At 42.5% G+C, this 25,422-nt stretch overlaps 1 protein-coding gene across 1 annotated transcript; it reads left to right on the forward strand.

Annotated features, from left to right (window-relative positions):
- On the forward strand, positions 1 to 20,727 carry TAFII59 (TATA BOX ASSOCIATED FACTOR II 59). Its single transcript, XM_078590481.1, has 12 exons — positions 1 to 256; positions 1,722 to 1,808; positions 14,446 to 14,547; positions 14,615 to 14,723; positions 15,416 to 15,522; positions 17,475 to 17,612; positions 17,689 to 17,784; positions 18,067 to 18,191; positions 18,881 to 19,013; positions 19,519 to 19,644; positions 19,764 to 19,875; positions 20,298 to 20,727. The coding sequence occupies exons 1-12, from the start codon at positions 131 to 133 to the stop codon at positions 20,591 to 20,593; spliced, it is 1,557 nt and encodes a 518-aa protein (XP_078446607.1). The 5' UTR covers positions 1 to 130; the 3' UTR covers positions 20,594 to 20,727.
- The last annotated feature ends 4,695 nt before the right edge of the window (positions 20,728 to 25,422 follow it).

The raw sequence follows: 25,422 nt of genomic DNA on the forward strand, positions 1-25,422 counted from the left end.
TTCTCTCTCTTTCCTCTCTCTCTCTCTCTTATTCTCTCGCCTTCCCGCCCTCTCTCTCTCTCTCTCGGTCGTAGAGAGACGAAGAAATACAGAAGAAACTCGCTGGTACGCAAGAACAGAGGACGTCGTGATGAGCATCGTGCCCAAGGAGTCTATCGAGGTCATCGCTCAGAGCATCGGGATCAGCAATCTCTCTTCCGATGCCGCCCTGGCCCTCGCCCCCGACGTTGAGTACCGTCTCCGGGAGATTATGCAGGTAGATTTACCTCATTCGACTCTCAAATTCCACCCACCACCAGGTTAATCCCATTGTGTTTCTGTTCCCCTTGTTTTTATATCCCATTTTTTTGCCAAAAATTCCATATTTTTTGGGCGAAGACAGTGAAATTCTTCGCACTGAACATTTATTTGTGTTGATGCTTGCCTAAGTTTCCACATTTTTGGGTGAAGGCATAAGAAATTCTTCGTACTGAACATTTATTTGTGTTGATGCTTGCTTAAATTTCCACATTTTTGGGTGAAGGCATATGAAATTCTTCGTAGTGAACATTTCTTTGTGTCGATGCTTGCTTAAGTTTCCACATTTTTGGGTGAAGGCAAAGGAAATTCTTCGTACTGGACATTTCTTTGTGTTGATACGTCCCTTGTTTGATCACATTTTTAGGGTGAAGACGTAGGATTCTCTTCGTACTGAACTGTTCTTTGTTTTGTTGCGCTCCGTTGATTGCTTAAATTTCCACATTTTTGGGTGAAAATATTGGCAATTCTTCATACTAAACATTTCTTTGTGTTGATACGTCGCTTGTTTGCTAATTGTTTCACTTTTTTTGGGGGAAGACGTAGGATTTTATTCGTGCTGCACACTTCTTTGTTTTATTACGCTCCACGGATTGCTTAAATTTCCACATATTTGGGTGAAATATAGGCAATTCTTCATACTAAGCATTTCTTTGTGTTGATATGTCGCTTGTTTGCTAATGGATTCACTTTTTTTGGATGAAGACGTCGGATTTTCTTCATACTGAAAATTGTTCTCCGTTGATTGCTTTAATTTCCACACTTTTGGGTGAAAATATTGGCAATTCTTCGTACTTGACATTTCTTTGTGTTGATGTGTCCGTTGTTTTTCAATATCCTTTTTTTGTTTCCTCTAGCAATGTGGTTGGTAGAGTTTCCACATTTTTGGGTGAACACAAAGGAATTCTTCGTACTCAGTATTTCTTTTTGTTCTCTTCCTTGGGGACTCTAGAAGTTTCCACATTTTTGGGTGAACACTTAGGGTAACTCAGAAAGAAGAGCAAAAAGAGTTCTGGAGTAAGAACCTAGCACTTAGCCAAAACTGCCGGAAAGTTAATCACCATTTCTACTTTTTCAGGGACTTTATCGAAGTACATGTGGAAAAAAATCTTCAATTTCATTTATTTTAGCAAAAGGGTTGATGTTCTCACTACGGTTTTTGCTGCTGAGGAGTTCCTAATCAAACATATGACAAATCAGCATAATCACACATTCTTCTATCCATTGATGTTCTTCCTGCTATTCTCTGGACAATCAAGATGAGCTTTTTTTTTAAATCGTAATGATATACAAACGAAGTGATCCAATAAAATATTCATTTTGAATGACACAAAACGTAACTAGATTTGCAAATATTTTTTTTGAAAGAATTGATCTGCAAATGTCTCAATCAAATGTCAATTACAAGTAATTTCTTCTTTTAGGAGGCTATAAAGTGTATGCGGCATTCAAAGAGAACAGTCTTGACTACAGATGATGTGGACAGTGCCCTCAGTTTGAGGAACGTTGAGGTAATACTTTCTTCATTTGATTTTTATACCTCATTCTCAACACATGCTTACGAGTTCAGCTCTTTTTGGATTTTTTTTATATTTTGAAAAATTGGTATTGCATCAACATATGGGTGCTATTTAATACGCCCTTTCCTAACACCTACTCAAGGAGGCATAAGAAGAGCGTTTGAAGCAAGGGCATGACTACAGGTTGCCTGTGAGCCCCGAGTTTAGACCAAGAAAGAAACACTATAAAGAGAGAGGTCTCCTGTGAAGGCACCAAGAATTCTGTTAGAGATGTCAGCCGAGATATTTAGAATATACTCCTTGTCTAGAATTCATTCTATTATGGGAGTCTTCTTGTTGTAGGCCCCACTAGACGTACAACCTGGCAAGTATATAAGTCAATGGAGCTCCAGTGGAGAAGTGTGTGACATTCTTGAAGTCTGTTACGGGATTCTGCAGAGGCATCAGAGGAAGACACGAGGACAAGGTACGAAATATGAAATTCAACATGGTATCAGAGCAGGTACTGTCGTCTTCCTCCAGATCAATCGTCGTCATCCGCGGTGCAGAGAGATCTTCTTGAGGCACTCGTTTTGTGCCGCAGAGATCATCATTGTCCAGATCAGGGATTGTCCGCTCCCGATCTGACTCTTCTTGTTCAAGTAATCAGAGATCGTCCCGTCCAGATCTGGTCTTTCACGTCCAGATCTCAGATCTGATCTTTCTCGTCTGGATCTGATTGTCCAAGCCGCTGATCGCACTGCAGAGCGTCTTGATCTTTCTCGTCTGGATCCGTTGTGTTTGGCCCTTCTTATCGCACTGCAGAGCGCTTGAAGGAAGTCAGATCGGAGGAGCGTGAAAACTGAGGCATTGTGTTACTTCCGCATATTTCTCTTCAGTGTTGAAGAGTTGTGAAGACTTTGTTCCAGATCTACTCAGATCCAAGCCTTCTCTATATCGACATCGGACGTGTATCTTCAGTGTTGAAGAGTTGTGAAGACTCTGTCTCAGATCCACTCAGATCCAGGTCTTCCCTATCGGCATTATTCCAGGTCAGAGTGTTATTGCTTTATTAACAGTTGATTGTGAGAAATTAAACCCAACGATTGCGTTGTGTTGGATCCGAGAAATTACTAGCACTTGAATAGTGGCGATTCTTGTTGATAAAATGGAGAACAATGATCTTCAGATTACTCAACAAGAACAAGGTCTTTCCTCTATTCTACATCATGGAATACCTGAATCCATGAAATACACTGGGCTGAATCTATTACATTGGAGCAAGTTTGTTGAGATGATACTGGAAGGAAAAAGACTGGGTCATCATCTGGTTGAAGAAGTGAAGCCATCCGATCCATGTTATACACTGTGGAAGGCTGAAGATTTGACAGTTGGTTATTGAGCAGTCTGAGAGGAGATTTAATTCCAAAATATCTTCTGATTGAAACTGCTAAACAGATTTGGGAAAAAATACATAAAAGTTGTTTGAAGACTAACAATGACTGGCGAATTTATGAATTAGTTACCAAAGCCACACTTATCCAGCAAGGAGATAAAACAGTCCAAGCATATATATGTGAACTTCAAAGTCTATGGGATGAAATTGATCATTACAGACCGACTACTGAGACAGATTGCTTGTGTCGACACTATACAATGAAGGATCGGATTTACAAGTTCCTTATGGGTCTTAGTCCTGAATACGACTCATTGAGACGTCAAATCCTTAACAGAGAAATAGCTCCAAACTTAGAGCAGGTTATACAACTTGTACTCGAAGAGGAGAGCCGTGTGCAACATCCCTCAAATAGACCAACTGGTGAGACAGGCACTGGACTCTTTACGACAAAGCACTCAAGGCCTTACTCAGGCGAGAATCACAAAACTCAAAGGGACAAACCGAAATGGCAAACTAGAGAACCAAATATATGCTCATATTGTAAACGAAAAGGTCACAGAAAAGAGAATTGTTGGGATCTACATGGTCGACCACCGAGACAATCACAGGCTAATCTCGTCAATATTCAAGAACCTACAGATGGTAACGATACAGCTCATCCCACACTCAATGATTTCCATTCTATCAATGAGGAGTTAGAAAGGCTGAAGAATATGATTCGTCCAGTGAACACATCTATGGTTTGCAAAGGGGAGCATCATACTGGTAAACATTTTAATTTTCTTGGCACTCATAATGCATATAGTTCTTCCAACTGGATTATTGAGTCTGGAGCAACAGACCACATGACATCATATCGGTCAAATTTCATTGATTATTCTGTATGTTCCAGTAGCAGGCAGGTATTAACTGCAGGGGGAGAAATGCTCCCAGTATATGGTATTGGAACAGTTAGGATAAAGAATCTGGGATTATTAAGAAATGTCCTGCATGTTCCTAAACTTAAAGTGCAATTGATTTCCCCTCAAAAGTTGGTTAAAGACACACTGCTTACTCTAACATTGGATTCTTCTGGCTGTTTTTTATTTGATAAGAAGCGGAGCCGAAGGATTGGACCAATTGAGGAGAAACACGGCCTCTTGACTGTGCATGATGGAGCAGTTGCTGTGCTGATGGCGGATGGAAGAGGCCTGCCAGAGGAGAATAATCTTTCAATAATAGAGAAAATCAAACTGTTCCATTCGCGTTTGGGTCATCCATCTTTTGAACTCTTGGAACGAATGTTCCCAGCTCTTTTTCATAATATGGACACTTCCAAACTTATATGTGACGCATGTCAGTATGCTAAACACAAGAGGTCGTCATTTAAGGAGAAGGGTGAGCGGAGTGCAAGCCCATTTGATCTCATACATACGGATGTGTGGGGACCGTGTTGTGTGTCATCAGTAAATGGTGCTCGATGGTTCATTATAATTGTTGATGACTGTACTCGATTGACGTGGACATATCTTCTTAAGAGTAAGCTAGAGATAACGTATATTGTCAAACATTTTGTCACCATGGTACAGACTCAGTTTGGTGTACAAGTGAAGAGGATTAGATCTGATAATGCCCGAGATTACTTTAATGCAACACTGAGTTCTTATTTTCAAACACATGGTATTGTCCACGAGTCATCATGTGTATATACACCACAACAAAATGGTATAGCTGAAAGAAAAATTGGTCATGTTGTAGAGACAACCAGGGTCTTACTTATCCATCAAGGGGTACCTAAATATCTCTGGGGAGAGGCCCTATTGACTGCTGTTCATTTAATCAACCGATTACCCTCCAAAATACTTGGATACGAGAGCCCTATTGATCTTATGTCCAAATTCTTTCCTGCTGTAAGATTGAAAACTGGACTAAAACCTAGACTGTTTGGCTGCACGGTTTTTGTTCATGAACATCATCCAATTGATAAACTCAGTCCAAAGGCTCTAAAATGTGTATTTGTTGGATATACATCTACTCAAAAGGGTTATAAATGTTATCATCCTCCAACCAAGAGGATGTTTGTGTCACTAGATGTAACCTTTAATGAGTCTGAAAAGTATTTTTTATCTCTGGGTGGCACAGCTGAACAACCAGTCCAAGTGGCAAGAGAACTTGAATTGCCCCTCATGCTATTGCCTTCAAAGGATACAAATAACACTCACACGCAAGTACCAGCAAATATACCATCTATGTTCGAAAATGGGAGCTCAAATTCAGTACCACAAGAAGACTATGATGAAGCTGTTGAAAATAATATTGAGAATGAAGTGGAGAATCAGGAATCAGGAGAGACGATTGAAGTTCAACAACAGCAAGCATATTCAGAGGATGACTCAGGCTGGCCAATTGCGTTGAGAAAAGGGAAAAGGACTTGCACCCAATTTCCAAGATACCCTATGTCACACTTCATAGGATACACACAACTAGCCGCTGAATATCAAGCACTCATCAGCAAGCTTGATACAATAGTCGCACCTAAAACAGTCCAGGAAGCTATGAAGGATAAAAACTGGAAACAAGCCATGGATGATGAAATGGATGCACTACTCAAAAATGACACGTGGGAAATTGTTACATTACCCTCAGGAAAGAAGAAAGTGGGATGCAGATGGGTCTACACTATAAAGTATAAGTCAGATGGTACATTAGAAAGATACAAAGCTCGACTTGTTGCAAAGGGCTACACTCAGTCGTATGGAATTGATTACGGGGAAACATTTGCTCCTGTGGCTAAACTGAATACGGTTCGCATTCTAATTGCAGTAGCAGCAAATTTAAACTGGAAATTATTCCAGTATGATGTGAACAACACTTTCTTACATGGAGAACTGGACGAGGAAGTGTATATGGAAATCCCTCCTGGATATTATTCATACACGCACAAGAGTCAAGTGTGCAAATTAAAAAAGGCATTATATGGATTGAAGCAATCTCCAAGGGCTTGGTTTGGGAAGTTCTCTCAGGCAATGAAAGATATGGGTTACTGTCCAAGTAATGGAAACCACACTCTCTTTGTTAAGACAAGCCCGGATGGAAAGGTAGCCGTATTACTTGTATATGTAGTGATATCATTGTTACTGGTATTGACAGTGAAGAGATTTCAATTTTAAGTAAAAAACTTGCACCGATATTTGATATCAAATCCTTGGGATTGTTGAGGTATTTTCTGGGAATAGAGATTGCCTATTCCCCTGATGGCGTTTTCATTCCTCAGAGGAAATACATTCTAGACATATTGAGGGAAATGGGTATGAGCAACTGTAAACCGTCACCAGTACCTATGGATCCAAATCTGAAACTGGGACCATGTGAAGAAACAACTCCAGTGGATCGAGGACAGTATCAGAGGTTGATCGGTAAACTCATATACCTAAATCATTCTCGACCAAATATTGCATTTGCAGTGGGACTTCTCAGTCAGTTCATGCACAGTCCACGGGAACCTCATTGGCAAGCAGCATTTAAAATACTTGCATATCTCAAGGGAACAGCAGGACGTGGGCTAGTATTCCAGAGAGGAAAGAAATTGATATTGGAAGCATACACAGATGCAGACTATGGTGGATCTGTGGTAGATCGTAGATCAACGACAGGTTATTGTATGTTTCTTGGAGGGAGTCTGATTACTTGGCGCAGCAAGAAGCAAAAAGTAGTATCAAGATCAAGTGCAGAAGCAGAATTCAGAGCAGTGGCAAAGGGAATTTGTGAGATTCTGTGGATCAGAAATATTCTCGTTGATCTAAATATATCTCAAAATTGTCCTACAATACTTCATTGTGACAGCAGATCTGCCATTGATATATCTCATAATCCACTTCAACATGACAGAACAAAACATATTGAAATTGATAGACATTTTATCCGAGAGAAGATTGATTCAAATGTGATTTCCAAGAAGTATATTCCTTCAGATCAACAGGTTGCAGATATACTTACCAAGAGTGTTCCCGGCAGTCTATTTCATTGGCTTTATTCCAAGCTGGGAATGAAGAATATCTACCTACCAGCTTGAGGGGGAGTGTCAGCCGAGATATTTAGAATATACTCCTTGTCTAGAATTCATTCTATTATTTGAGTCTTCTTGTTGTGGGCCCCACTAGACGTACAACCTGGCAAGTATATAAGTCAATGGAGCTCCAGTGGAGAAGTGTGTGACATTCTTGAAGTCTGTTACGGGATTCTGCAGAAGCATCAGAGGAAGACACGAGGACAAGGTACGAAGTATGAAATTCAACAAGAGGCTATGGCCAGAGGCTGGAGATCAGAGGCCCTCCGATCCAGAAGAAACATTGCTGATTTGGCGGCGTGATACGATCCTGACTAGGACCTATCATAGGAAGATGAGGCGTCAGACAGTTGACGCATTGTCATCTGCACATGGTCATGGGAATTCACAGGTGTGAATTCAAACTAGCTACCGGCGGGGGCCAATTCAATATAAATAAAGGGGAGAAGTTGTCAAGAAAGGGGATTACAAATTCAAGAAGTTAGCAACCTTGGCGGGAACGGGAGATCCTCCAGTTTAGAAGGGAGAGAATACCAATCCAACCTGCTTTCACCTTGTCCTTCCTCTAATCATCACTCTATACTCGAGTTCTTCTGTACAGATCTCAGATCTACAGAAATCCAGGTGAAGAATACTGATATTCTTGTTTTGAAGTACAATTCCTTGGCCATTTTATCGTTTCTTGACGTCAGGATCCGAGATTCTATCACAGCGTTAGAGTTATTTCCTATTCTTAGTTCTTTCCCGATCTTGTCCTTTCTCTAGTTGTATTGCTTCTCCTGGAACATTCTCGGGTGAAGCACTCTGATATGAGCCAAATCAGGAAATATAAATGTAAAAGGCAGGTGGAAAGGCTTGTTTAGATCCTTTCTAAAAATAGAGATGCTCGATATGTTAAATAAGATGGTGCACCCTCATGAAAGCTTATGTTTTTTGGGTTTTGGAGAATTGGAGTTCAGTCGACTAGTCGAGTAGATCCTCCAAGACTGAGGGGAGGATCGATCTGGTTCTTCTCCACGCAGGCGGTCTGCTGATTCAGCCACGTCTGGAGTCTATTTCTTTTGAGTTATTTTTCTTCTTCTTGTCTATTCCCGACGTTCTCCCTTCCAGGTCAACAAACTGGTTGTTTGTTTGAGAAGGAGTGGGTTTGTCTTTTCCCAGTGCTATCTTCACAAGTCTCTCGATTCCCTGTTTTTGTTACGATTTCGGATATGAAGGAGGGTAGCGTATCACACTTCTCTTGCCTTCTTCAATCTAGATTTCTCATCAAGAATTATCGGGTTACATATCACAATTTAAAATTCTGCAGCTGTTTTTTTGTGCAACATTCACAAAATCATCTGAACATTCATGTTATAAATGATAATCAGGGCATAATACACTGATTGATATTTGTTGACATTATTGTCTCCTTTCCTTTTTCTTTTCTTCTTTCTATTATTAGCCCATTAAGGGCCCTTTCTATTATTAGCCCATTAGGGCTCCCTATAAAACCCCTTGTAATCTCTTTGTTTGTGTATCAAGAATTGTTCTTTCTTCTTGTCTTCATGGTATTAGAGCCCTAACCCTAACCCTAATCCGGGTTCCTGGGCTCGACCGTAGCTCCGATCTCTGGCGTTTCTACATTCGCCACGATCTTGAGCTCCTTCTCCTTCCGGTTGGCTACCTGCTCCTGGCGGCGCAGCTTCTTTCCGGCCACATTTCCGGCTTCCCGCACCGCGCTCCCTCCTCGGCTGTGCTTCTCTCTCGGCAGCGTAGGCTTCCCTCTCGACCGCGCGCTCTCCTCTCGGTCGCGGCCGCGCTCCCTCCTCGACTCTTCAGCGCGCCTGACGCAGCCAATAGCCGCGGGCGTTCCTGCAGCCGTGTGCTCCTCGTGCGACACTTCATTCTGTGATCAAGATGACGGAGCCTGTATCGGTTTCCGGTGTGACGCCAGCATCGACGCCACCCAGTGTGGGTTAAACGTCAAATGCTTCGGAGGCACCTCTTGAGTCGGGGAATTGGTCGGCTTCACCTGGACCGTTTTCTCTGCCTCAAATGCCTCCAGATGGGATGTTCACCGGCTTTAACCTTCTTCAGTGGCAGCAATATGTCCAGATTACTCTCAAGGGGCGACTGATGCGTCATTTACTTGAAGAAGGGCCTTCAAGACAGACTCAAGTACTATGACTGGCTAGGCGTTGAAGGGGTGGTCCATCGATGGCTTTTGGATAGTATTTCACCGAGTATCAAGGGTGAATTTCTGTCTCTTGAGTCTGCCGGGCGTGGGAAGCGGCCCTGACAGCCACTCCAAGAAAAATAATATTGCCACACTGTATGAGCTAGTGCATCGGGCCGCCAATCTGCGTCAAGGAGACAGGACGATCATGGAGTACAGCACAGAACTCATTTCTCTGTGGAATGAGATTGATCACTACATGCCTCCGGACCCTCACTCGGTGGATCGCGAGTACACTCTTGAACTCGGGTTTTTCAGTTCCTTATAGGACTTAACCCGAATATGAAGCGGTACGGGCTCAGCTTATACACCGGGAGAAAGAGCTTTCCTTCAAGGATGCGCTTCGCAGCGCGAGAATTGAAGAATCTCGCTTTCAGCAGTCCCAGACCCCGGCTTCTGCACTTGTAGCACATTCGTCTTCCTCCACGCGCTCCTCGGTGACGACCACATCGACTGGAGCAGGAGCTTCGTCTCGTGGTCCATCTACTCGGACTGAGGAATCCTCCAAAGGTGATCCTTCCCTTTTCTGCAATTACTGCAAAAAGCGGGGTCACTCCAAGGAGACGTGCTTTAAGCTTCAACGGAAGCGAACACAACAGAGCAATCTCGCTACGGTTGCACCTTCTGTCAACCAAGTACCGATGCCTGGTCAAGTGCCTCTGTCCTATGGTCTTCTTCCAAGTGGAGCGTCTTCGGCGAGTGCTTCTCTTCCCGGCTTTACACCTGAAGAAGTGGAACGTCTTCGGCGATTGCTTGACCCTCCAGTCGTGGGCTCGTGCTCTCTAGCTAACGCGGGTATGTCCACCATTCCTTCTCCTCCTCCTTCACCATCTCCGTCGTCATCATCATCCACTTGGCTTCTTGACTCTGGTGCCACTGCCCACATGACACCCAATCCTAGAGCTTTTGTGACCTATGAACCCGTTTCCGGCTCCTCCAAAGTTAAAACAGCTTCCGGTGATCTTCTCACTGTGGCTGGGATTGGTCGTGTGTCTCTCTCTCCTTCGATGAACCTCACTAAAGTCCTTCATGTTCCACGGCTTGCTCATCATCTTCTTTCTTTATCCCGCCTTGTTCGTGATCTGAACCAAGATCTTACATTCACTCCTAATACCTGTTTTTATCGTGATAAGGTGTCGGGGAGGACGATTTCCATTGCTGAGGAGCATGAGGGTCTCTATCTTGTTCGATCTCCCTTGTCTCCCCTCGCTGTTGCTGCCGCTGCAGTTCCCCTTTCGGCGTCTCATGAGCGTTTGTGGCTTCTCCATCGACGCCTCGGCCATCCATCCTTTGCTACTCTTTATCGTTTATTTCCAAAACTTTTCCAAGGCCACTCTGTGGACCGCTTTGTTTGTGATGCTTGTCGAATTGCTAAACATCATCGTACTACGTATCCTATTTCTTCTTCCCATTTGACGACTCCTTTTGCTCTCGTTAACACCAACGTGTGGGGACCCTCCCCTGTTCATAGCACGTCCGGTGCTCGGTGGTTATGTATATTCATTGATGACGCTACTCGTTTCACGTGGGCCTATCTCTTGAAAAATAAATCAGAGATCTCCCTTGTTATTCCTCAGTTCTACTCTCTCATTCAAACTCAATTCTGCACTTCTATTCGTCGCTTCCGCTCCGACAATGCCCGAGACTATGTCAATTCCACGTTAAGTACTTTCTTCCAAGAAAAAGGCATCATCCATGAAACCACATGTCCTTACACCCCCCAGCAAAATGGAGTTGCAGAACGAAAATTTCGTCACATTTTTGAAATGGCTCGGAGCCTCTTATTTCACATGCATGTGCCAAAGTATTTTTGGGCTGAAGCTGTCCTAACTGCCATTCATCTTCTCAACCGTCTTCCGTCTCGCGTACTTAACTACTCTACTCCCATTGATTGTCTCCAGCATTCCTTCCCCAACATTTCTCTCCGAACCAATCTTACCCCTCGTGTCTTTGGGTGCGTTTGCTTTGCTCCTAACCACCATCTTGGTCGTGACAAGCTTGATCCTCGGGCCATCCAATGTGTCTTCGTCGGCTATGCTTCTACTCAAAAGGGTTATCGATGTTATCATCCACCCTCTCGTCGATTTATTGTCACCAAGGATGCTACCTTTGACGAATTCACTCCGTATTACCCCTCTTCTTCTCCACCTTCTCCTTCTTTACCACCTCAATCAGATCCCCTTGAATTTCTTATTCTTCCTAACTCATCTCCCTCGTCACCTGTCCCAAGTCCTTCCTTGCCTGTTCCTCTCGAAGAGCCTCCATCTGATATTCCCATGAACACCTTGTCCTCTGATCCTCTGCCTGCACCAATCCCAAATCCACCTGTCCTTACTAAAGATCCATCCTCTGCTTCATCGAACCCTCCTGTAGAGTCCCCATCGGATCCCTCTATCCCACTATGTTGTGCCCCTTTACCTATACGCCGTTGCCCGCCAGAAAAGCGCTATGGTATCACTCTTGCTCGTCGCAAGCCTCGTGTTCCTCCTACCCCTGAAGTTCCCTCATCCTCCTCATCCACTCCTCTTGAAAATCCTTCATTAGCACTTGTGTCTTGCCCTCATCCTTCTCCATTGTATCCATTAGCCGCATCCATCTCATCTCATCGTCTTTCCCGGCCTACCACGCTCTTCTCACCTCCCTTGACACTATCTCCCTTCCAAAGGCGGTGGACGTAGCCCTCTCTTCCTCATTGGCGTCGGGCAATGGAGGAGGAGCTTCTAAGCACTTGCCATAAATGACACATGGGATCTGGTTCCACTACCGCCAGGCAAGCACTTGGTTGGCAGTCGTTGGGTTTATGCTGTAAAGCACAATTCCGACGGCTCTATTGAAAGGCACAAGGCACGTGTTGTGGCGCAAGGGTTCACCCAACAGTATGGCATTGATTATCAGGAAACGTTTGCCCCTGTGGCCAAGATGAACACTGTCCGGATTCTCTTGGCTCTTGCCACCGATCGGGGCTGGATATTGCAGCAATATGATGTCAAGAATGCTTTTCTTCATGGTGATTTGACTGAGGAGATCTATATGGCCTTACCTCCTGGATATGCCTCCTTAGTGCCGTCTACTCCGAGTTCAGTTGTTTGTCGCCTGAAGAAAGCGCTATGCGGTTTGAAGCAATCTCCTTGTGCTTGGTTTGGCCGTTTCACCATGGCCATGAAGAACCGGGGATACCGTCAGTGTAATGGAGATCACACGCTTTTCTACCGTCATTCCACGTCCGGGGGAGTGGCTATTCTTCTCGTGTACGTGGATGACATTATCATCACGGGTGAAGATACGGAGTCCATTACTCAGCTGGCTATGTATCTGTCGTCGGACTTTGCCATACGTCATCTTGGCCCATTACGATATTTTCTTGGTATTGAGGTGGCTTATTCTTCGAGTGGGATTTTCATCTGTCAGCGGAAATATACAGTGGATCTTCTTTGCGAGCTGGGAAAGGAAGACTCCAAGCCTATTTCGACACCGATTGATGTGAGTCATCGACTTGGTGCGGATGAGAATGAAGATCCGGCTGAGCCCGGACAATATCGAAGACTTGTGGGCAAACTGCTCTATCTCACCCACACCCGTCCCGACATTGCATATACAGTGGGTGTTCTAAGTCAGTTTATGCAGAACCCTCGGATGAGTCATCTTCATGCTGCCCATCGCCTCCTCCGTTTCTTGAAGGGCACCATTGGCCGTGGATTAATGTTTCGTCGTCACAGTGGTCTGCGTCTAGAAGTCTACACTGATGCCGATTATGCAGGATCTGTGGTTGATCGTCGGTCGACCTCTGGGTACTGCACCTTCTTGGGAGGCAATCTTATTACTTGGAGGAGTAAGAAACAGAAAGTGGTCTCTCGATCAAGTGCTGAAGCGGAGTTCCGTGCCCTTGCGCATGGTCTTTGTGAAGCACTTTGGATTACCCAACTGCTTCGTGAACTAAGGTGTCCGGTTTCTTCCCCTGTTCAGCTGTTCTGTGACAACAAATCGGCTATCAGCATTGCTCATGATCCCGTCCAGCATGATCGTACAAAACACATTGAGATCGATCGACATTTCATTAAAAAGAAGCTTGAGTCGGGAAATTTCTGCACGCCATATGTTCCGTCAGCTGAACAGCTTGCAGACATCTTCACCAAAGGGCTTCATGCCCCTCGGTTTGAGGAGCTCTGTTCCAAGCTGGGTGCGGAAAACATCCATGCTCCAGCTTGAGGGGGAGTGTTGACATTATTGTCTCCTTTCCTTTTTCTTTTCTTCTTTCTATTATTAGCTCCTTTCTATTATTAGCCCATTAAGGGCCCTTTCTATTATTAGCCCATTAGGGCTCCCTATAAAACCCCTTGTAATCTCTTTGTTTGTGTATCAAGAATTGTTCTTTCTTCTTGTCTTCAATATTGATGGTTCAAAATATTTTGAGTTATGTGTTACAATGATTAAGCGAGAAAATATGAGAAATCCCAACCTGATTAGCAGTTTACTGACCTTAAATAAGTATTCATACCCACAACCCATTGACTGGTACATATCAGAATAAATTGTATGATGAATTTCTATGGAAAATATTGTTGAAAACCATTCTCAACTGTGGGCAGTTAATGGATGAAAAAATGTTGTAATAGTTTGGCCGATTGTGCGTAGTATAAGGCATATATTTATTTCCATTTTCTCAAATAGTGTGCAGGGAGGCCCTCGTGCATTTACCTATTTTCAGTTGGTTCTAGATATTCTTGCGTAAATGTGAGTTTTTTTGCTATGTCACATTTGGGCGCTCATTATCGTATCTTCTAAACTTTTCTTGTAACCAAACGTGAAGTTCTCTGGCACTTTGAAATTTATTGTTGTTGAATAAACAAAACAACGTGAACTAGAATTTGAAATCACTTAATCGCTCAGTATAGAAACACATTTGTTCCTAGTGAGGGAACTTCTTATTTAAACTTTTGAATTTCTATTTTTTTCTCTACCCCACGCTTATATTATCTTGTTTTCCCAGCCAATCTATGGATTTGCGTCTGGTGACCCATTGAGGTTTAAAAGAGCTGTCGGGCGTAAGGATCTGTTTTACATTGATGACAAAGAGGTTGATCTAAAGGAGGTAAGTGTAATTTTACTAATTTCACTGTATTTCTTTCCGTCTTTTAACCCTCCTATTTTCGTATCAGGTGATTGAAGCACCTCTGCCGAAAGCTCCACTTGACCCTGCAGTTGTTGTTCATTGGCTAGCGATTGAGGGCATACAGCCAGCAATTCCTGAAAATGTGCCTGTCGAAGGTAAAATCTATTAGTTTTGGGTTAAAATTTTGATTTCTCTGCTGGCCTCCAATGGAATATATTTTCCCTTAAATCATTGTAGTAGTCTTATGGTGGCTGAAATTATTTGGTTTTAGAAAACGAATTACGTCTTTATGATTAATATTTATTTCAATAACTTATTATCGATTGAAGTAACAAATATTATTGGTAGAACGATGTGTTGGAGCAATAGTCTTCATGGGACGCAGTTGAGACGAGGATTGAATCCAGTGGAATTTAATTAATGAAAGGATAATTCAAGAATTATTTGTATAAAAGTTTTGTTTCATCAGCTCTCCAAACCTACAAACTTTGGAGATACAAGGAAATCGATTATAAAATCTCTCTGTCTCGCTGGTATTTTGGGTCTTTGAGAAATAGAACGGCAATTCAGAAAGTCTGATAGTTTGAGATCTACAGGGGCTTTCTAAATCAGAGTTTGTTTGAATATTCCAGTTTCAACCATTGAAGTGATTGAGTCTATCTAGAAAAGTGATCCATTTTTTGTTTCTTGAGATTTTTCTTAAATTATTCCCCTGAAATTATCCATAGTATCTTAGTTCAGCTTATATATCATCTTGGATGACGAAAGTTCTCTTTTTTTCATAATGACTGCATGAATTCAATTTTAACATATTTTCTTATTTTGCGTTTTTTCTATTTTTTATTAGCGCTTGTAGCGCCGCCAGATAGCAAAAAGCTTGAACACAGAAAAGAAGACGTGCTTCCTGTTGACATTAAGCTCCCTGTCAAACACGTATTATCCAGGGAGTTGCAGGTAAAGCCAAGAGTCTTGTTGCAAACCTACGATTTTCAATCCCTCTTCTTTTCTTATCACGATCAGTTGCCTTTTCTCTTGACAAATTAAATGTTGGCCTCAAAGCTTGTTATGAGGTTCCATTTACGGAACCACATTATTATATTTTTTGAAGGGTTCATCATAACGTATTCTTTCCAGATTGTATGGGCCATATCCGTAATAAGGGTCGTCGTCCCTGGACAAACTTGTCATTGTCATTCAAAATTTGTTATCATCACTGTCATTGTCACAAGCATGTGGCTACGATGATTTCCTCATCTTCATCCCAGTTGCAGATGAGTAATGATGATGATTACGACTTTTTCATTGTCATTGTGGGGCAGACAAATGATGAGGAGTATGACAACTTCTGATTGTCCTCCAAAAAGGATCATTCAGTTCCATAGATTGAAGCAGAGGTCATAGAACAAAGGGAGAACGGAGAGACAACTTCTTTCGAAAAAAAAAAAGAATGGGAAGACAATATGAGAGAATGAAGAAGATGAAGAAAGTAGGCGAGAAATGAAGGAAAATAGATCTACAAGCCGGATCGGCCTTGTCGCCAAATCTGGATCAGGAATGCTTCCTGAGCTCCAGCCTGTCACTGCAGCAACCATCTTCAAGATTTGAATATTGCCTCTGGGTTATTCCCGTCCTCTTATATAGGGCCCGCTTTATTCTACGAGAGCATGTGCGTCTTATTGACAGGCGCTTCTTCGACCTCATGTAGGTTTGGGGGAGACTCGTAACAGCCCTCAAGAAGACCATAGGTCGTCTGCATCAGCTGCGGCAGGTCAGCAATGGGAGGAGGAATCCGCTGGGAGAGTAGTGGTTTTGTCATGCCATCACCACATCCTTGTCATTTTCCACTGCTAAGATGACAACTTCATGATAAGAATCCAGGAGCTTCTTATTGTGGAAGATACATATAGGGTACAGGAGATACTCCAGCGACAAGTTTGTTGCTAGGGACTCAGAGGGAGAGGAGAGTGATGGAAAGATCATCTGCCTAGAGAGGCTTTGGCTAGAGGAGGGAAACCGGTGAGATGGATATCACATGGGAGAGAAAGGAACAACAGTGGACTTTGATTAATTTCTTCTTGGCTCCCTCTTAAACGGAGAGCTGCCTTATTTCAAGGGAAATGAATAAAATGCTTCTATTGGGCTTCAAGAACAAAATAACACTGCATACTACGGGGATCATATCATTTTGTCATCATCATCTTCGTCCAGGTGCAGGGGAGGATGGCAAACTGTTAGAACTCGTACTTGAATCAGAGGATGTGCTAAACGATAGGAGTTACATAAGAGTTCAATGATAGTTCCCATCAAGAGAAACCGGATAAAGAACTATCGACTTGTCGCTGGCAATATTGAAGAAAACCTACTCAAGACTGAGACTAGGATAGATAGTTCCAGATGAGTACAGAAAAAGCAGAGAATAGAACCAGAAGTAGATGAATCATAAAAGAGAAACTGGACAGAGTTCTCGCTATTAGTTCTGAGATGGACGACCAGATCAAGCTCCTCTTGTTGGCAAAGACGTGGAGAATCTCCCTCTTCCTCGTCCATTTGGCTGACGATTTCTTGTATGCCTCAAACTGTCGAGCCCTCTTCCTTTATATAGAGCCTCCTTCCACCTTTATTCAAACAAACACACACATGTTGCTAACATGCGCGACGCCATTTCTGCGCCTTCTCTTGCTTTCATAAGTCTTCATCAGGGGCTTATCACAAACCAGAGTCCTTATACATATTAAGGGGCTTGGATCTCCTTGTTTGCTTCTCATTTCAACCTTTTGCTGACTTACTCTCTTAATTACTTATGTACCGCCAGGTTTTTTGGCCGTTTTGATCCTTGGTCTCTTGTTTCATGATCATGTTATTTTGATCAATGCTGAATATCTTGCTTCGTTTGTTTATTGGCACAGTTGTACTTTGATAAGATTACAGATCTGGCCTTAAACAGATCTGAGTCCGCCCTTTTCAAAGAGGCCTTATCAAGCTTATCCACCGATTCTGGGCTTCATCCTCTAGTCCCTTACTTTTCTTATTTTATCGCTGAGGAGGTCAGTTATCCATTTTTAGCTCAAGAATTCTTTTTAAAATCTGATGAAGATTCTCTTAACATGTAGTTACTTGCAGGTCACCCGGAACCTGAATGATCTATCACTTTTGGTTGCGCTTATGCGTGTTGTGCAGAGTCTTCTTCAGAATCCTCACATACATATTGAGCCCTATGTAAGTTTTTCCCTGTGATAAGGATGCATGGTTTGCAGAGGCAAATCCTATTGTGTTTCTTGAGAAGCAAATATGCACACAAAATCAGTTAACATTTTTAATGGAATGCTATTAAAAAAAACATTTTTATTGGAATTGAGGGAGAATCAAGATTGGGTATCTGAATTTTTTTCTGAAAAACTGTGGACGAGTGACATGTATGTCTTATCTTTCTTCTTTGTATTTTGAAATTGTTATAACTAGGTTTAATTATGGGACACTTTGTTTTCTACACAATTTCAGTTACATCAATTGATGCCATCAATAATCACGTGCCTTGTCGCCAAGAGATTGGGCCATAGGCTTTCGGATGATCACTGGGAGCTGAGGGACTTCTCTGCCACGCTGGTTGCTTCAATATGTAGCAGGTGAGCTTTAGTCGCATATCCTCTATTTCTGATAATCTCCCTTAATGAGACCTCAGATCCCGTTGACCATCGTTGGGAAACTTTCTACTCTCTTGTAATACCTTTTAAAGGTAAATGTCATTTTTGTAAAACCTTGTCCTTAAACTTCATCTTGGATATAAGAACAGGTTGTTGAGAGACGAAAAATCTAAGAAATTTGACATACATAGGCCTCAAAGAATCGTCTGACTTTTCATGTGCTGTGATAAATCTCAATCTTGGTGCTGACATACCGTTTTGAATCATGACATTTAGAGCCGAATTGTTTGTCTGTCAGCTAATCAATCTGGTTACTTGAGATTGAATTAGATCTCAATTTGAATCAGTTGAGTTGAAAGTAAAATTTGATTGATATGAGCTTAGTTAGCGAAATAAATGGAATCCATACTCATCAACATGACCTCAAATGTTCTCCATTTTTTTGAAAATCTAGAAATGCAAATAAGCTCAATATATATGGAGAAAGTTTAGATACGATGCATTTTTTTTTTTTGAAAAAAAATGATGATGCATTAACAGTGAATCAGTCCTAGATTAGAAAAATTTCGAGATTTCCCCCTATTTTCTTCCGGATTTTTGATTCTCCCCCAATTATCATTCTACTAGATTAATGGTAATACATGGTTCTCATATATCTTGTTCATCTTTAGGTATGGGCATGTCTACCACAATCTCCAGTCTCGGGTGACCAAAACCCTGCTGAATGCCCTCCTTGACCCCTCTAAGTCATTGACCCAGCATTACGGAGCCATCCAAGGACTTTCTGCCCTAGGAGCCAATGTGGTATCATAATCTCTCTCTCTCCTCCCTTCCTGTCCTAATTGTCAACGTTGATTATTATGGATAAACTAGGTCAATGTTAGTAAATATAGCTGAAATTTTTGTTGGTCAACTTTATTCACCCTGAGTCAACTTGTGTCAAAGATGGTCTCCCTTTCTCTCCCTTCTCCTTTCATTTCTTAATTGTCAACGTTGGTCAACACAGACAAGCCTAGGTCAACGTTAGTGAACATAGATAAAGTTTTTGTTGGTCAACTTTGTTTACTCTTGACCAACTCACGTCTAAGCTGGTCTCTCTTTCTTATCCTTTCGTGTCCTAAATGTCAACATTGGTCAACACCGATATACTAGGTCAGTGTTAGTAGACTTGGGTAAACTTCTTGTTTGTTAACTTTGTCACCCTGGGTCCACTTAGCTCAAAGTTGGTCAAGATTGGGTATGTAGACAGCTTGATCAACTTTTTTGAAATAAGGGTAACTCTCTCTTTACTCTTCGCTTTTGTTCTCAGGTGAGGCTTCTGATCCTTCCAAACCTGGAGCCCTACTTGAAGCTACTTGAACCTGAGATGCTACTCGAGAAGCAGAAGAATGAGGTCAAGAGGAACGAGGCTTGGCGAGTGTATGGAGCCGCCATGGTAGGCATAAAAAAAAAAAAAACTAGTAATCATTCGGGTTTGACTTTTCTTTGCATTTTTTGGCAAAAAACTGTAAGCTTGTGTAGAATGAATTAATACCATTGCTCTTTTTGGCTCAGCGTGCTGCAGGAAACTGTGTGTACGAGAGACTGAAGGCGCTTCCAGGCTTGTTTTCCCGGCCGGCCCGCCAGACCTTGAGGCCGAGTGCCAGAATCGACCTTTCCGGGCTGAGTAAGTGCAATCAGAGCTTTATATCTGTCCCCTTTTGAGTAAATAAATGAACAATCTCACATAAATTTCTAATGATGTCTTCCTTTCATGTTATAATGATAGTTAGATCATGGATTGATGGATGTTAAATATCAGTGGACTGATAGGTGGATGAATCCATTGATTGGTAGATAGATTGATATGTGGATATATAGATAGAAAGGCAGGTTAGTAGATCACAGCAAAATGTGCTGATAGGGGGATAGATGTTCTGGGATAGACAGGTAGATAGCCAATAGATTGGATAGATAGATGCACTGTGATAGACAGGTAGTAGACTGATAGATTGGATTGATTAATGTATTGATAAGAATATGAGTAGATAGCTTATAGATATAAAGAGATTGAAACTAACTTTGTTGGTTGACTTGTTTTGAGCCCAGACAAAAGAAAGTCAACAAGCACCGAGATGTTGACGCAACAGTCGCCGTTAAAGAAATTGGTCGTCGCTGCCAAGGCGGAGCCTAACAGCACTGCTGTTTTAGCGTCGTCGGGGCCGCTGTCCCAGGTCAAAGTTCAGCGTCCCGTGGCCGGAGAGCGGTCCAAGTCAATGCAAGCGCTGACTTTGGCATGGAAGGATGATGTGGACGCAAGCAAGTTGATGTCCTCTCTCTTAGAGCTCTTTGGAGAAGGAATGCTCTGCTTTCTTCAGCCCCCTGAGCTCTCTCTCCATGTTTGATATTTCTCTTTACGATGTAAATTATATCCATAATTCTGTTTTCTGATGAAGAAACTCATCATTGAATCAAATAATATTTATCTACTAAGTGATTAATGTTTTTAATGTAAAAGTTGTCCATTATGGCAGCTGTTTATGCTGGTCTTCTGATATGATCCGGACTCAGATTTACAGGAGGAAGAGGTCTGGGTAGATGAGCCGACTGAACTCGGAGGGCCAGCCACTGAGGCAGGTTCTTAAGCCCCTCAAGCCTCTCAAGAATTGAAATGTAGCCAACCTTAGCTGCCACTCTCTCTCTCTCTCTCTCTCTCTCTCTCTCTCTCCCAGTTGTCACTCCACTCCCTCCTTGCTATGCAAACTCATCCTCATCTCATCTTCGAAAGCAGCCACCCTTCAGTTGATGATCCTTCATAATCTCCTCCCACTCCTGTTCTCTCTCTCTCTCTCTCTCTCTCTCTCTCTCCCTCTCGTCTTTCTCCTCCCCCCTATCTTAAATGTGAAATGTTTTTAGAATCAAAGCCGTTACCATATTGAATGTCTTTTGGGCCATTATTACAATTAAAGAGATAGGAGGCTTCACCCAATCCAGTGGATCACTATAGACGATTCTAGAAGCAAGCTACCTTCTGGCTGTGGAATCTTATCCCAATTCCTTCGCGCTAGCTTAGTAAGCTAGCTTGGTAAGCTAAGCAAGCCTGGTTCTCTGGGCACTGTGGTATCGCATCATTTGGTATTCAAGGTACCACTTTTGCACTTCCACAATGCATCAAATGGACAAGAAGTCACTCTTTATGTGTCCCTCCTGTTAATTATAGACACTCTATGTGTCTTTGTTACATGTTTCTTTGTCTTCCTATTATTTGTTAATTCATTGTTAGTAAATGGGACACATGTTATAAGTGGCCCCTGTTGTTTCTATTTCTTTTAATTAGTGTATGCTCGGCACAGTTATATGTGGCCCACGTGATCATGTAACATCTAACTTATTCCAAAAAAAGTCACATTATAATTATGGCTTACCAAACTCTACAATTGGCTGGTATTGTAAGCCAGAAAGATGTAACAGAGTTCAAGCTTTTGTTCATTCTAAATTTGCCGCCAAAAGCCTGTTTACTGCCACCGGAGAGGAACCTCCAAGGGTGATCACAGAAGATGCCTAAAAAATAATGTCTAAATATAATTTAATTTGAAAATTGAAGTAGAAGTAAAAACTGTTCTGTCCTACTAACAATGAATTGTCTGAACTGTTAAATTCACCAACAGATCCAGTCATTATCCACAATGATCTATTCATTATCCAGAAAAAGGTAGGTGTCATCTGCAATGATCAGTTAAATGATCCTGGTCTGAATCAATATTTTGAAATCAATATTGTAGAGACATTAACTGAATCATCCTTGAACGCGGGCGGACTTGAGAAATAATTGGGATAAGTTTCAGCCCAATAATCAATCCATAAAATGTCCCACGATAAAGGAATGATTCCCTCAACCACCCATAACTACCATTAGCCCATAATTACTACTTGGATGTTGGTGGACTTAAGAAATAATTGGGCCAAGTTTCAGCCTAATAAACACTTCAGAAGATGTCCCATGACTAAAGTGTGCCAAAAACGGACACCCATAACAACCCCCATATCATCGAATGGAGCATTCTTCGGGGTAGGAAATCACATGCAAACTGGGGCACACTCTTTAGCCGAATAAGCTAGGTCAAAAGAACCTAAAAATTTCTTGTATACTAATTTTTTGCTCTATAGATTGCATCTAGGGCAAAGTTATCTTCCAAAATTTTATCCCTTTGAGGAGAGGCCATGAACAACAAAAAAATTGAGAAGGATAAGACTAGAACATCATCATAACTCTTTTCTTTATGATTATTATCCATAATTTATAACCTTCATAAAAATATGATGGAAACTAGTTTGTGGAAAAAATAATTAGGATGATAACTTTTAAAAATAGTCATCTTAAATCAAGATGCATCAAATGTTTCTTCTCCGTGGTAATTCTGACAGTTTGTTTATATCTGCTTCCACTTGGATCAAGTACCTAATAAAGATATTCATAATTAAACTGATGGGGGACCATCCAGCCTCGAGATATATATTCTATGTTTTTTTGCACGCCCGGCATGTACTTGTATTTTTTTCTTTTTTTTTCCCCTAACTTGGGCCCTTTTTTTAAAAAAATTTTGGGCCTTCTTCCCTTTTTCTGAGGGGGAAGGCCCATATCTTCCCTATAAGAGGGGGGGGGGGTTACCCATCGTAAAAAAGGAGGGAGCCCAGTGAACAAGAAGTTTCAAGATGTAACCCTAAGTTTCTTTTGGTTTCTTTTTTGGGAGTTTTTTTTAGTTTTAGAGTTTGGAAGATTTACAAAATTGCCCTCAAGAAAGGTGGTTAGGGCTTTTCCTGTCATCGTCACCGGAGCGCCGGCGCCACCATCTCCACCGCCTCGGTGGCTATGAGGGCCCCTTAGGCCGCCTCGGCCGCACCCGGCCGGCCTCGATTGGTTCCGGCCCCTCCGGCCACTTTCCGGCCGCCTCGCGTTGCCGCGGCCGTTTTCTGCCACCTGTGGCTGCCTCCGGCGCCCCTCCGGCCGGCCTCGGCCGCTTCTGGCCCCTCTAGCCGCCTCCAAGCTCCTCAGACTGCCTCGAATCGTGTCGGCTGCCTCCGGCCGACTCAGCCTCCTCCGGCTGCCTCCGGCCGACTCAGCCTCCTCCGGCTGCTTCCAACCGCCTCCAGTCGGCCTCAGCCCAATCTGGCCTCCCCCTTCGGCTGCCTTCCGACTGCCATAGGCCGCTCCAGCCGTGACGGCCACGTCCAACCGTGTCAGCCGCCGTCGGCCACCTCCGGTAGCCACCATCCGTCTCTAGACAGCTCTGGATGCCTCCTACTGCCGACGGCTGCCTCCGGCCACCTACGGCCGCCTACGACCGCCTCCGGCTGCCTACAGTCGCCTCGGCTGCCTCAGTTGCCCTCATCTGCCATCGTCACCCACGCCCGCTCTTGGCGGCCCTCGGCCGCCTTGGTGCCCCTCGGCCCGCCCTCGATCGACGGTGTCGCCGTCGTCCTCAATATCACGCTCGCTTCTGAGCTTGTATCCGCACCTACCTGTGCCACCGTGTCTACATGCGCTACATGCACGCCTAGCATCCTCTAAAGTAGTTTCAAGGAGAGCACTCACTGGACGACCCGCCGCCGCTAGTTCACCGCCGCGAAGTACATGCCGCCGCCTTCGTCGCCGATGCCTACCACCATCCACTAGTAGTTAGTTTAGAGTCATCTTCATCATCGAAGCGATGCCAGACGTTTCTGTCGCTGAAGTCCGATAGTATCTTGATGTAGCCGCCCAATGCCGCTGTGTCGTTACGCCGTCCTATGCCTGCTGCTACGGTCTCCTAGAGTCGCTACAAGGGAGAGGATTGTTGGATGACATGCCGCCGCTAGTTTATCGCCGCGAAGTACATGCCGCCACAGGATATACAGCCATTGCGTTGCACCGCCGACACCTGTCTTTTTCACCTATAGCAGATCATAGCCGAGGTCCACTCAGTGATCGACATCGACGCGGTCGCCTTGTGCTTCCGTTCTGCTGATCAGCCCTCCTTCCCTTGTCCCGGCATGTCGTGTTACATCATAAACCTGACTGGCTTTCCAAAAACTTGACTAGAATAAACTTCCCCATTAAAAAGGAATCCTAATATTTAGGTTAGACATCATATCATTTAATTGGCATGCTTAATCAACACTATCTTCCCAGTCACCTCTAGCATACAAAATTATGTATGTTATCTACCAAGTCATATAATGATCTAATTATAGAGTAGAGTTAGGATTAAAATGGAGTTAAATAGGTGCATACTCAGACAATGAGATTTTCCTTAGACCGTCAGTACGATTTTCTTTCACTAAAAACTTCAAGAGAAACGATGTTGAAGCTGTTTAAATTTTTGTCAAATGTGAGGTGGCCCCCCATGAATAAAAGAAAATATGGAAACTGTTATCTCTGATATTTATCTAAATATAATTTTTTTCCTTGGAAATAATTTTCAATAAGATGATACCCAAGGATGTCAATTATCAATAAATACGGAACTCATAGAAAATATCAAAACAATGACCCTTATAGTCTATAGAGGAAATAAATATGAAGTTAGGAAGATTAATAACAGGGAACATCAAATTTAACTTAGTTGACAGCACACTATTTATTATGTTACTTTTACTAATGTTACATATTAATTAGATTAAAAGAACATATGTATGTTTTCAAGCTTCAAATGATTTATGATATCTTTAGAGTGATATTTTAATTTTATAGAAATTATGGTATGTTTATGGAGTTTTTTGGAAAAAATTAAAAATTTAATTCATATGTAAATTTTTTTTTGGTCTAATTGAAAATATTTTATTGATGAAATGTGGTTTTCTTACCAATTAAAAATGTTTTCCCAAGTGTCACAATGAGATATGTTTTGATTGAGAAAATGATTGATTGTGGTTAATGTATGACTACACCCTTTTATGGGCTAAAAAAATCATTGAAAAATGTGCCACTCTGACATCATGATTTGTGATGCCATAAAACACCAATAATGGTACTAACTTCCTCTTGTCATACCTTCAAGGACATGTGGCACCAGGAAAATGTTGATTAGAATTTGAAATTTATCAACGAGACATGTGGAAGACGTGGCAGAAGATAAAATTTTCATTATTAAAACTGCAATAAATGTGGCATCAATGTGTACGTACACATCAGGCCACCTGATTTTCTGGAAATGAAAAGGACCTAGGTTTTGGATATGGATAATAAGGACAAGTG

The sequence above is a fragment of the Wolffia australiana genome, chromosome 19 (genome assembly GCF_029677425.1).
Source record: "Wolffia australiana isolate 7733 chromosome 19, ASM2967742v1".
Taxonomy (NCBI): domain Eukaryota; kingdom Viridiplantae; phylum Streptophyta; class Magnoliopsida; order Alismatales; family Araceae; genus Wolffia; species Wolffia australiana.

What these genes read in the sequence shown, in the direction of transcription:
- TAFII59 (XM_078590481.1), top strand. Translation starts at nt 131, where the DNA reads ATGAGCATCGTGCCCAAGGAGTCTATCGAGGTCATCGCTCAGAGCATC. An exon ending in TGAAAATGTGCCTGTCGAAG is followed by an intron (nt 14,724 to 15,415) that starts GTAAAATCTATT and finishes ATTTTTTATTAG; the next exon opens with CGCTTGTAGCGCCGCCAGAT. An exon ending in CTGCCCTAGGAGCCAATGTG is followed by an intron (nt 19,014 to 19,518) that starts GTATCATAATCT and finishes TTTTGTTCTCAG; the next exon opens with GTGAGGCTTCTGATCCTTCC.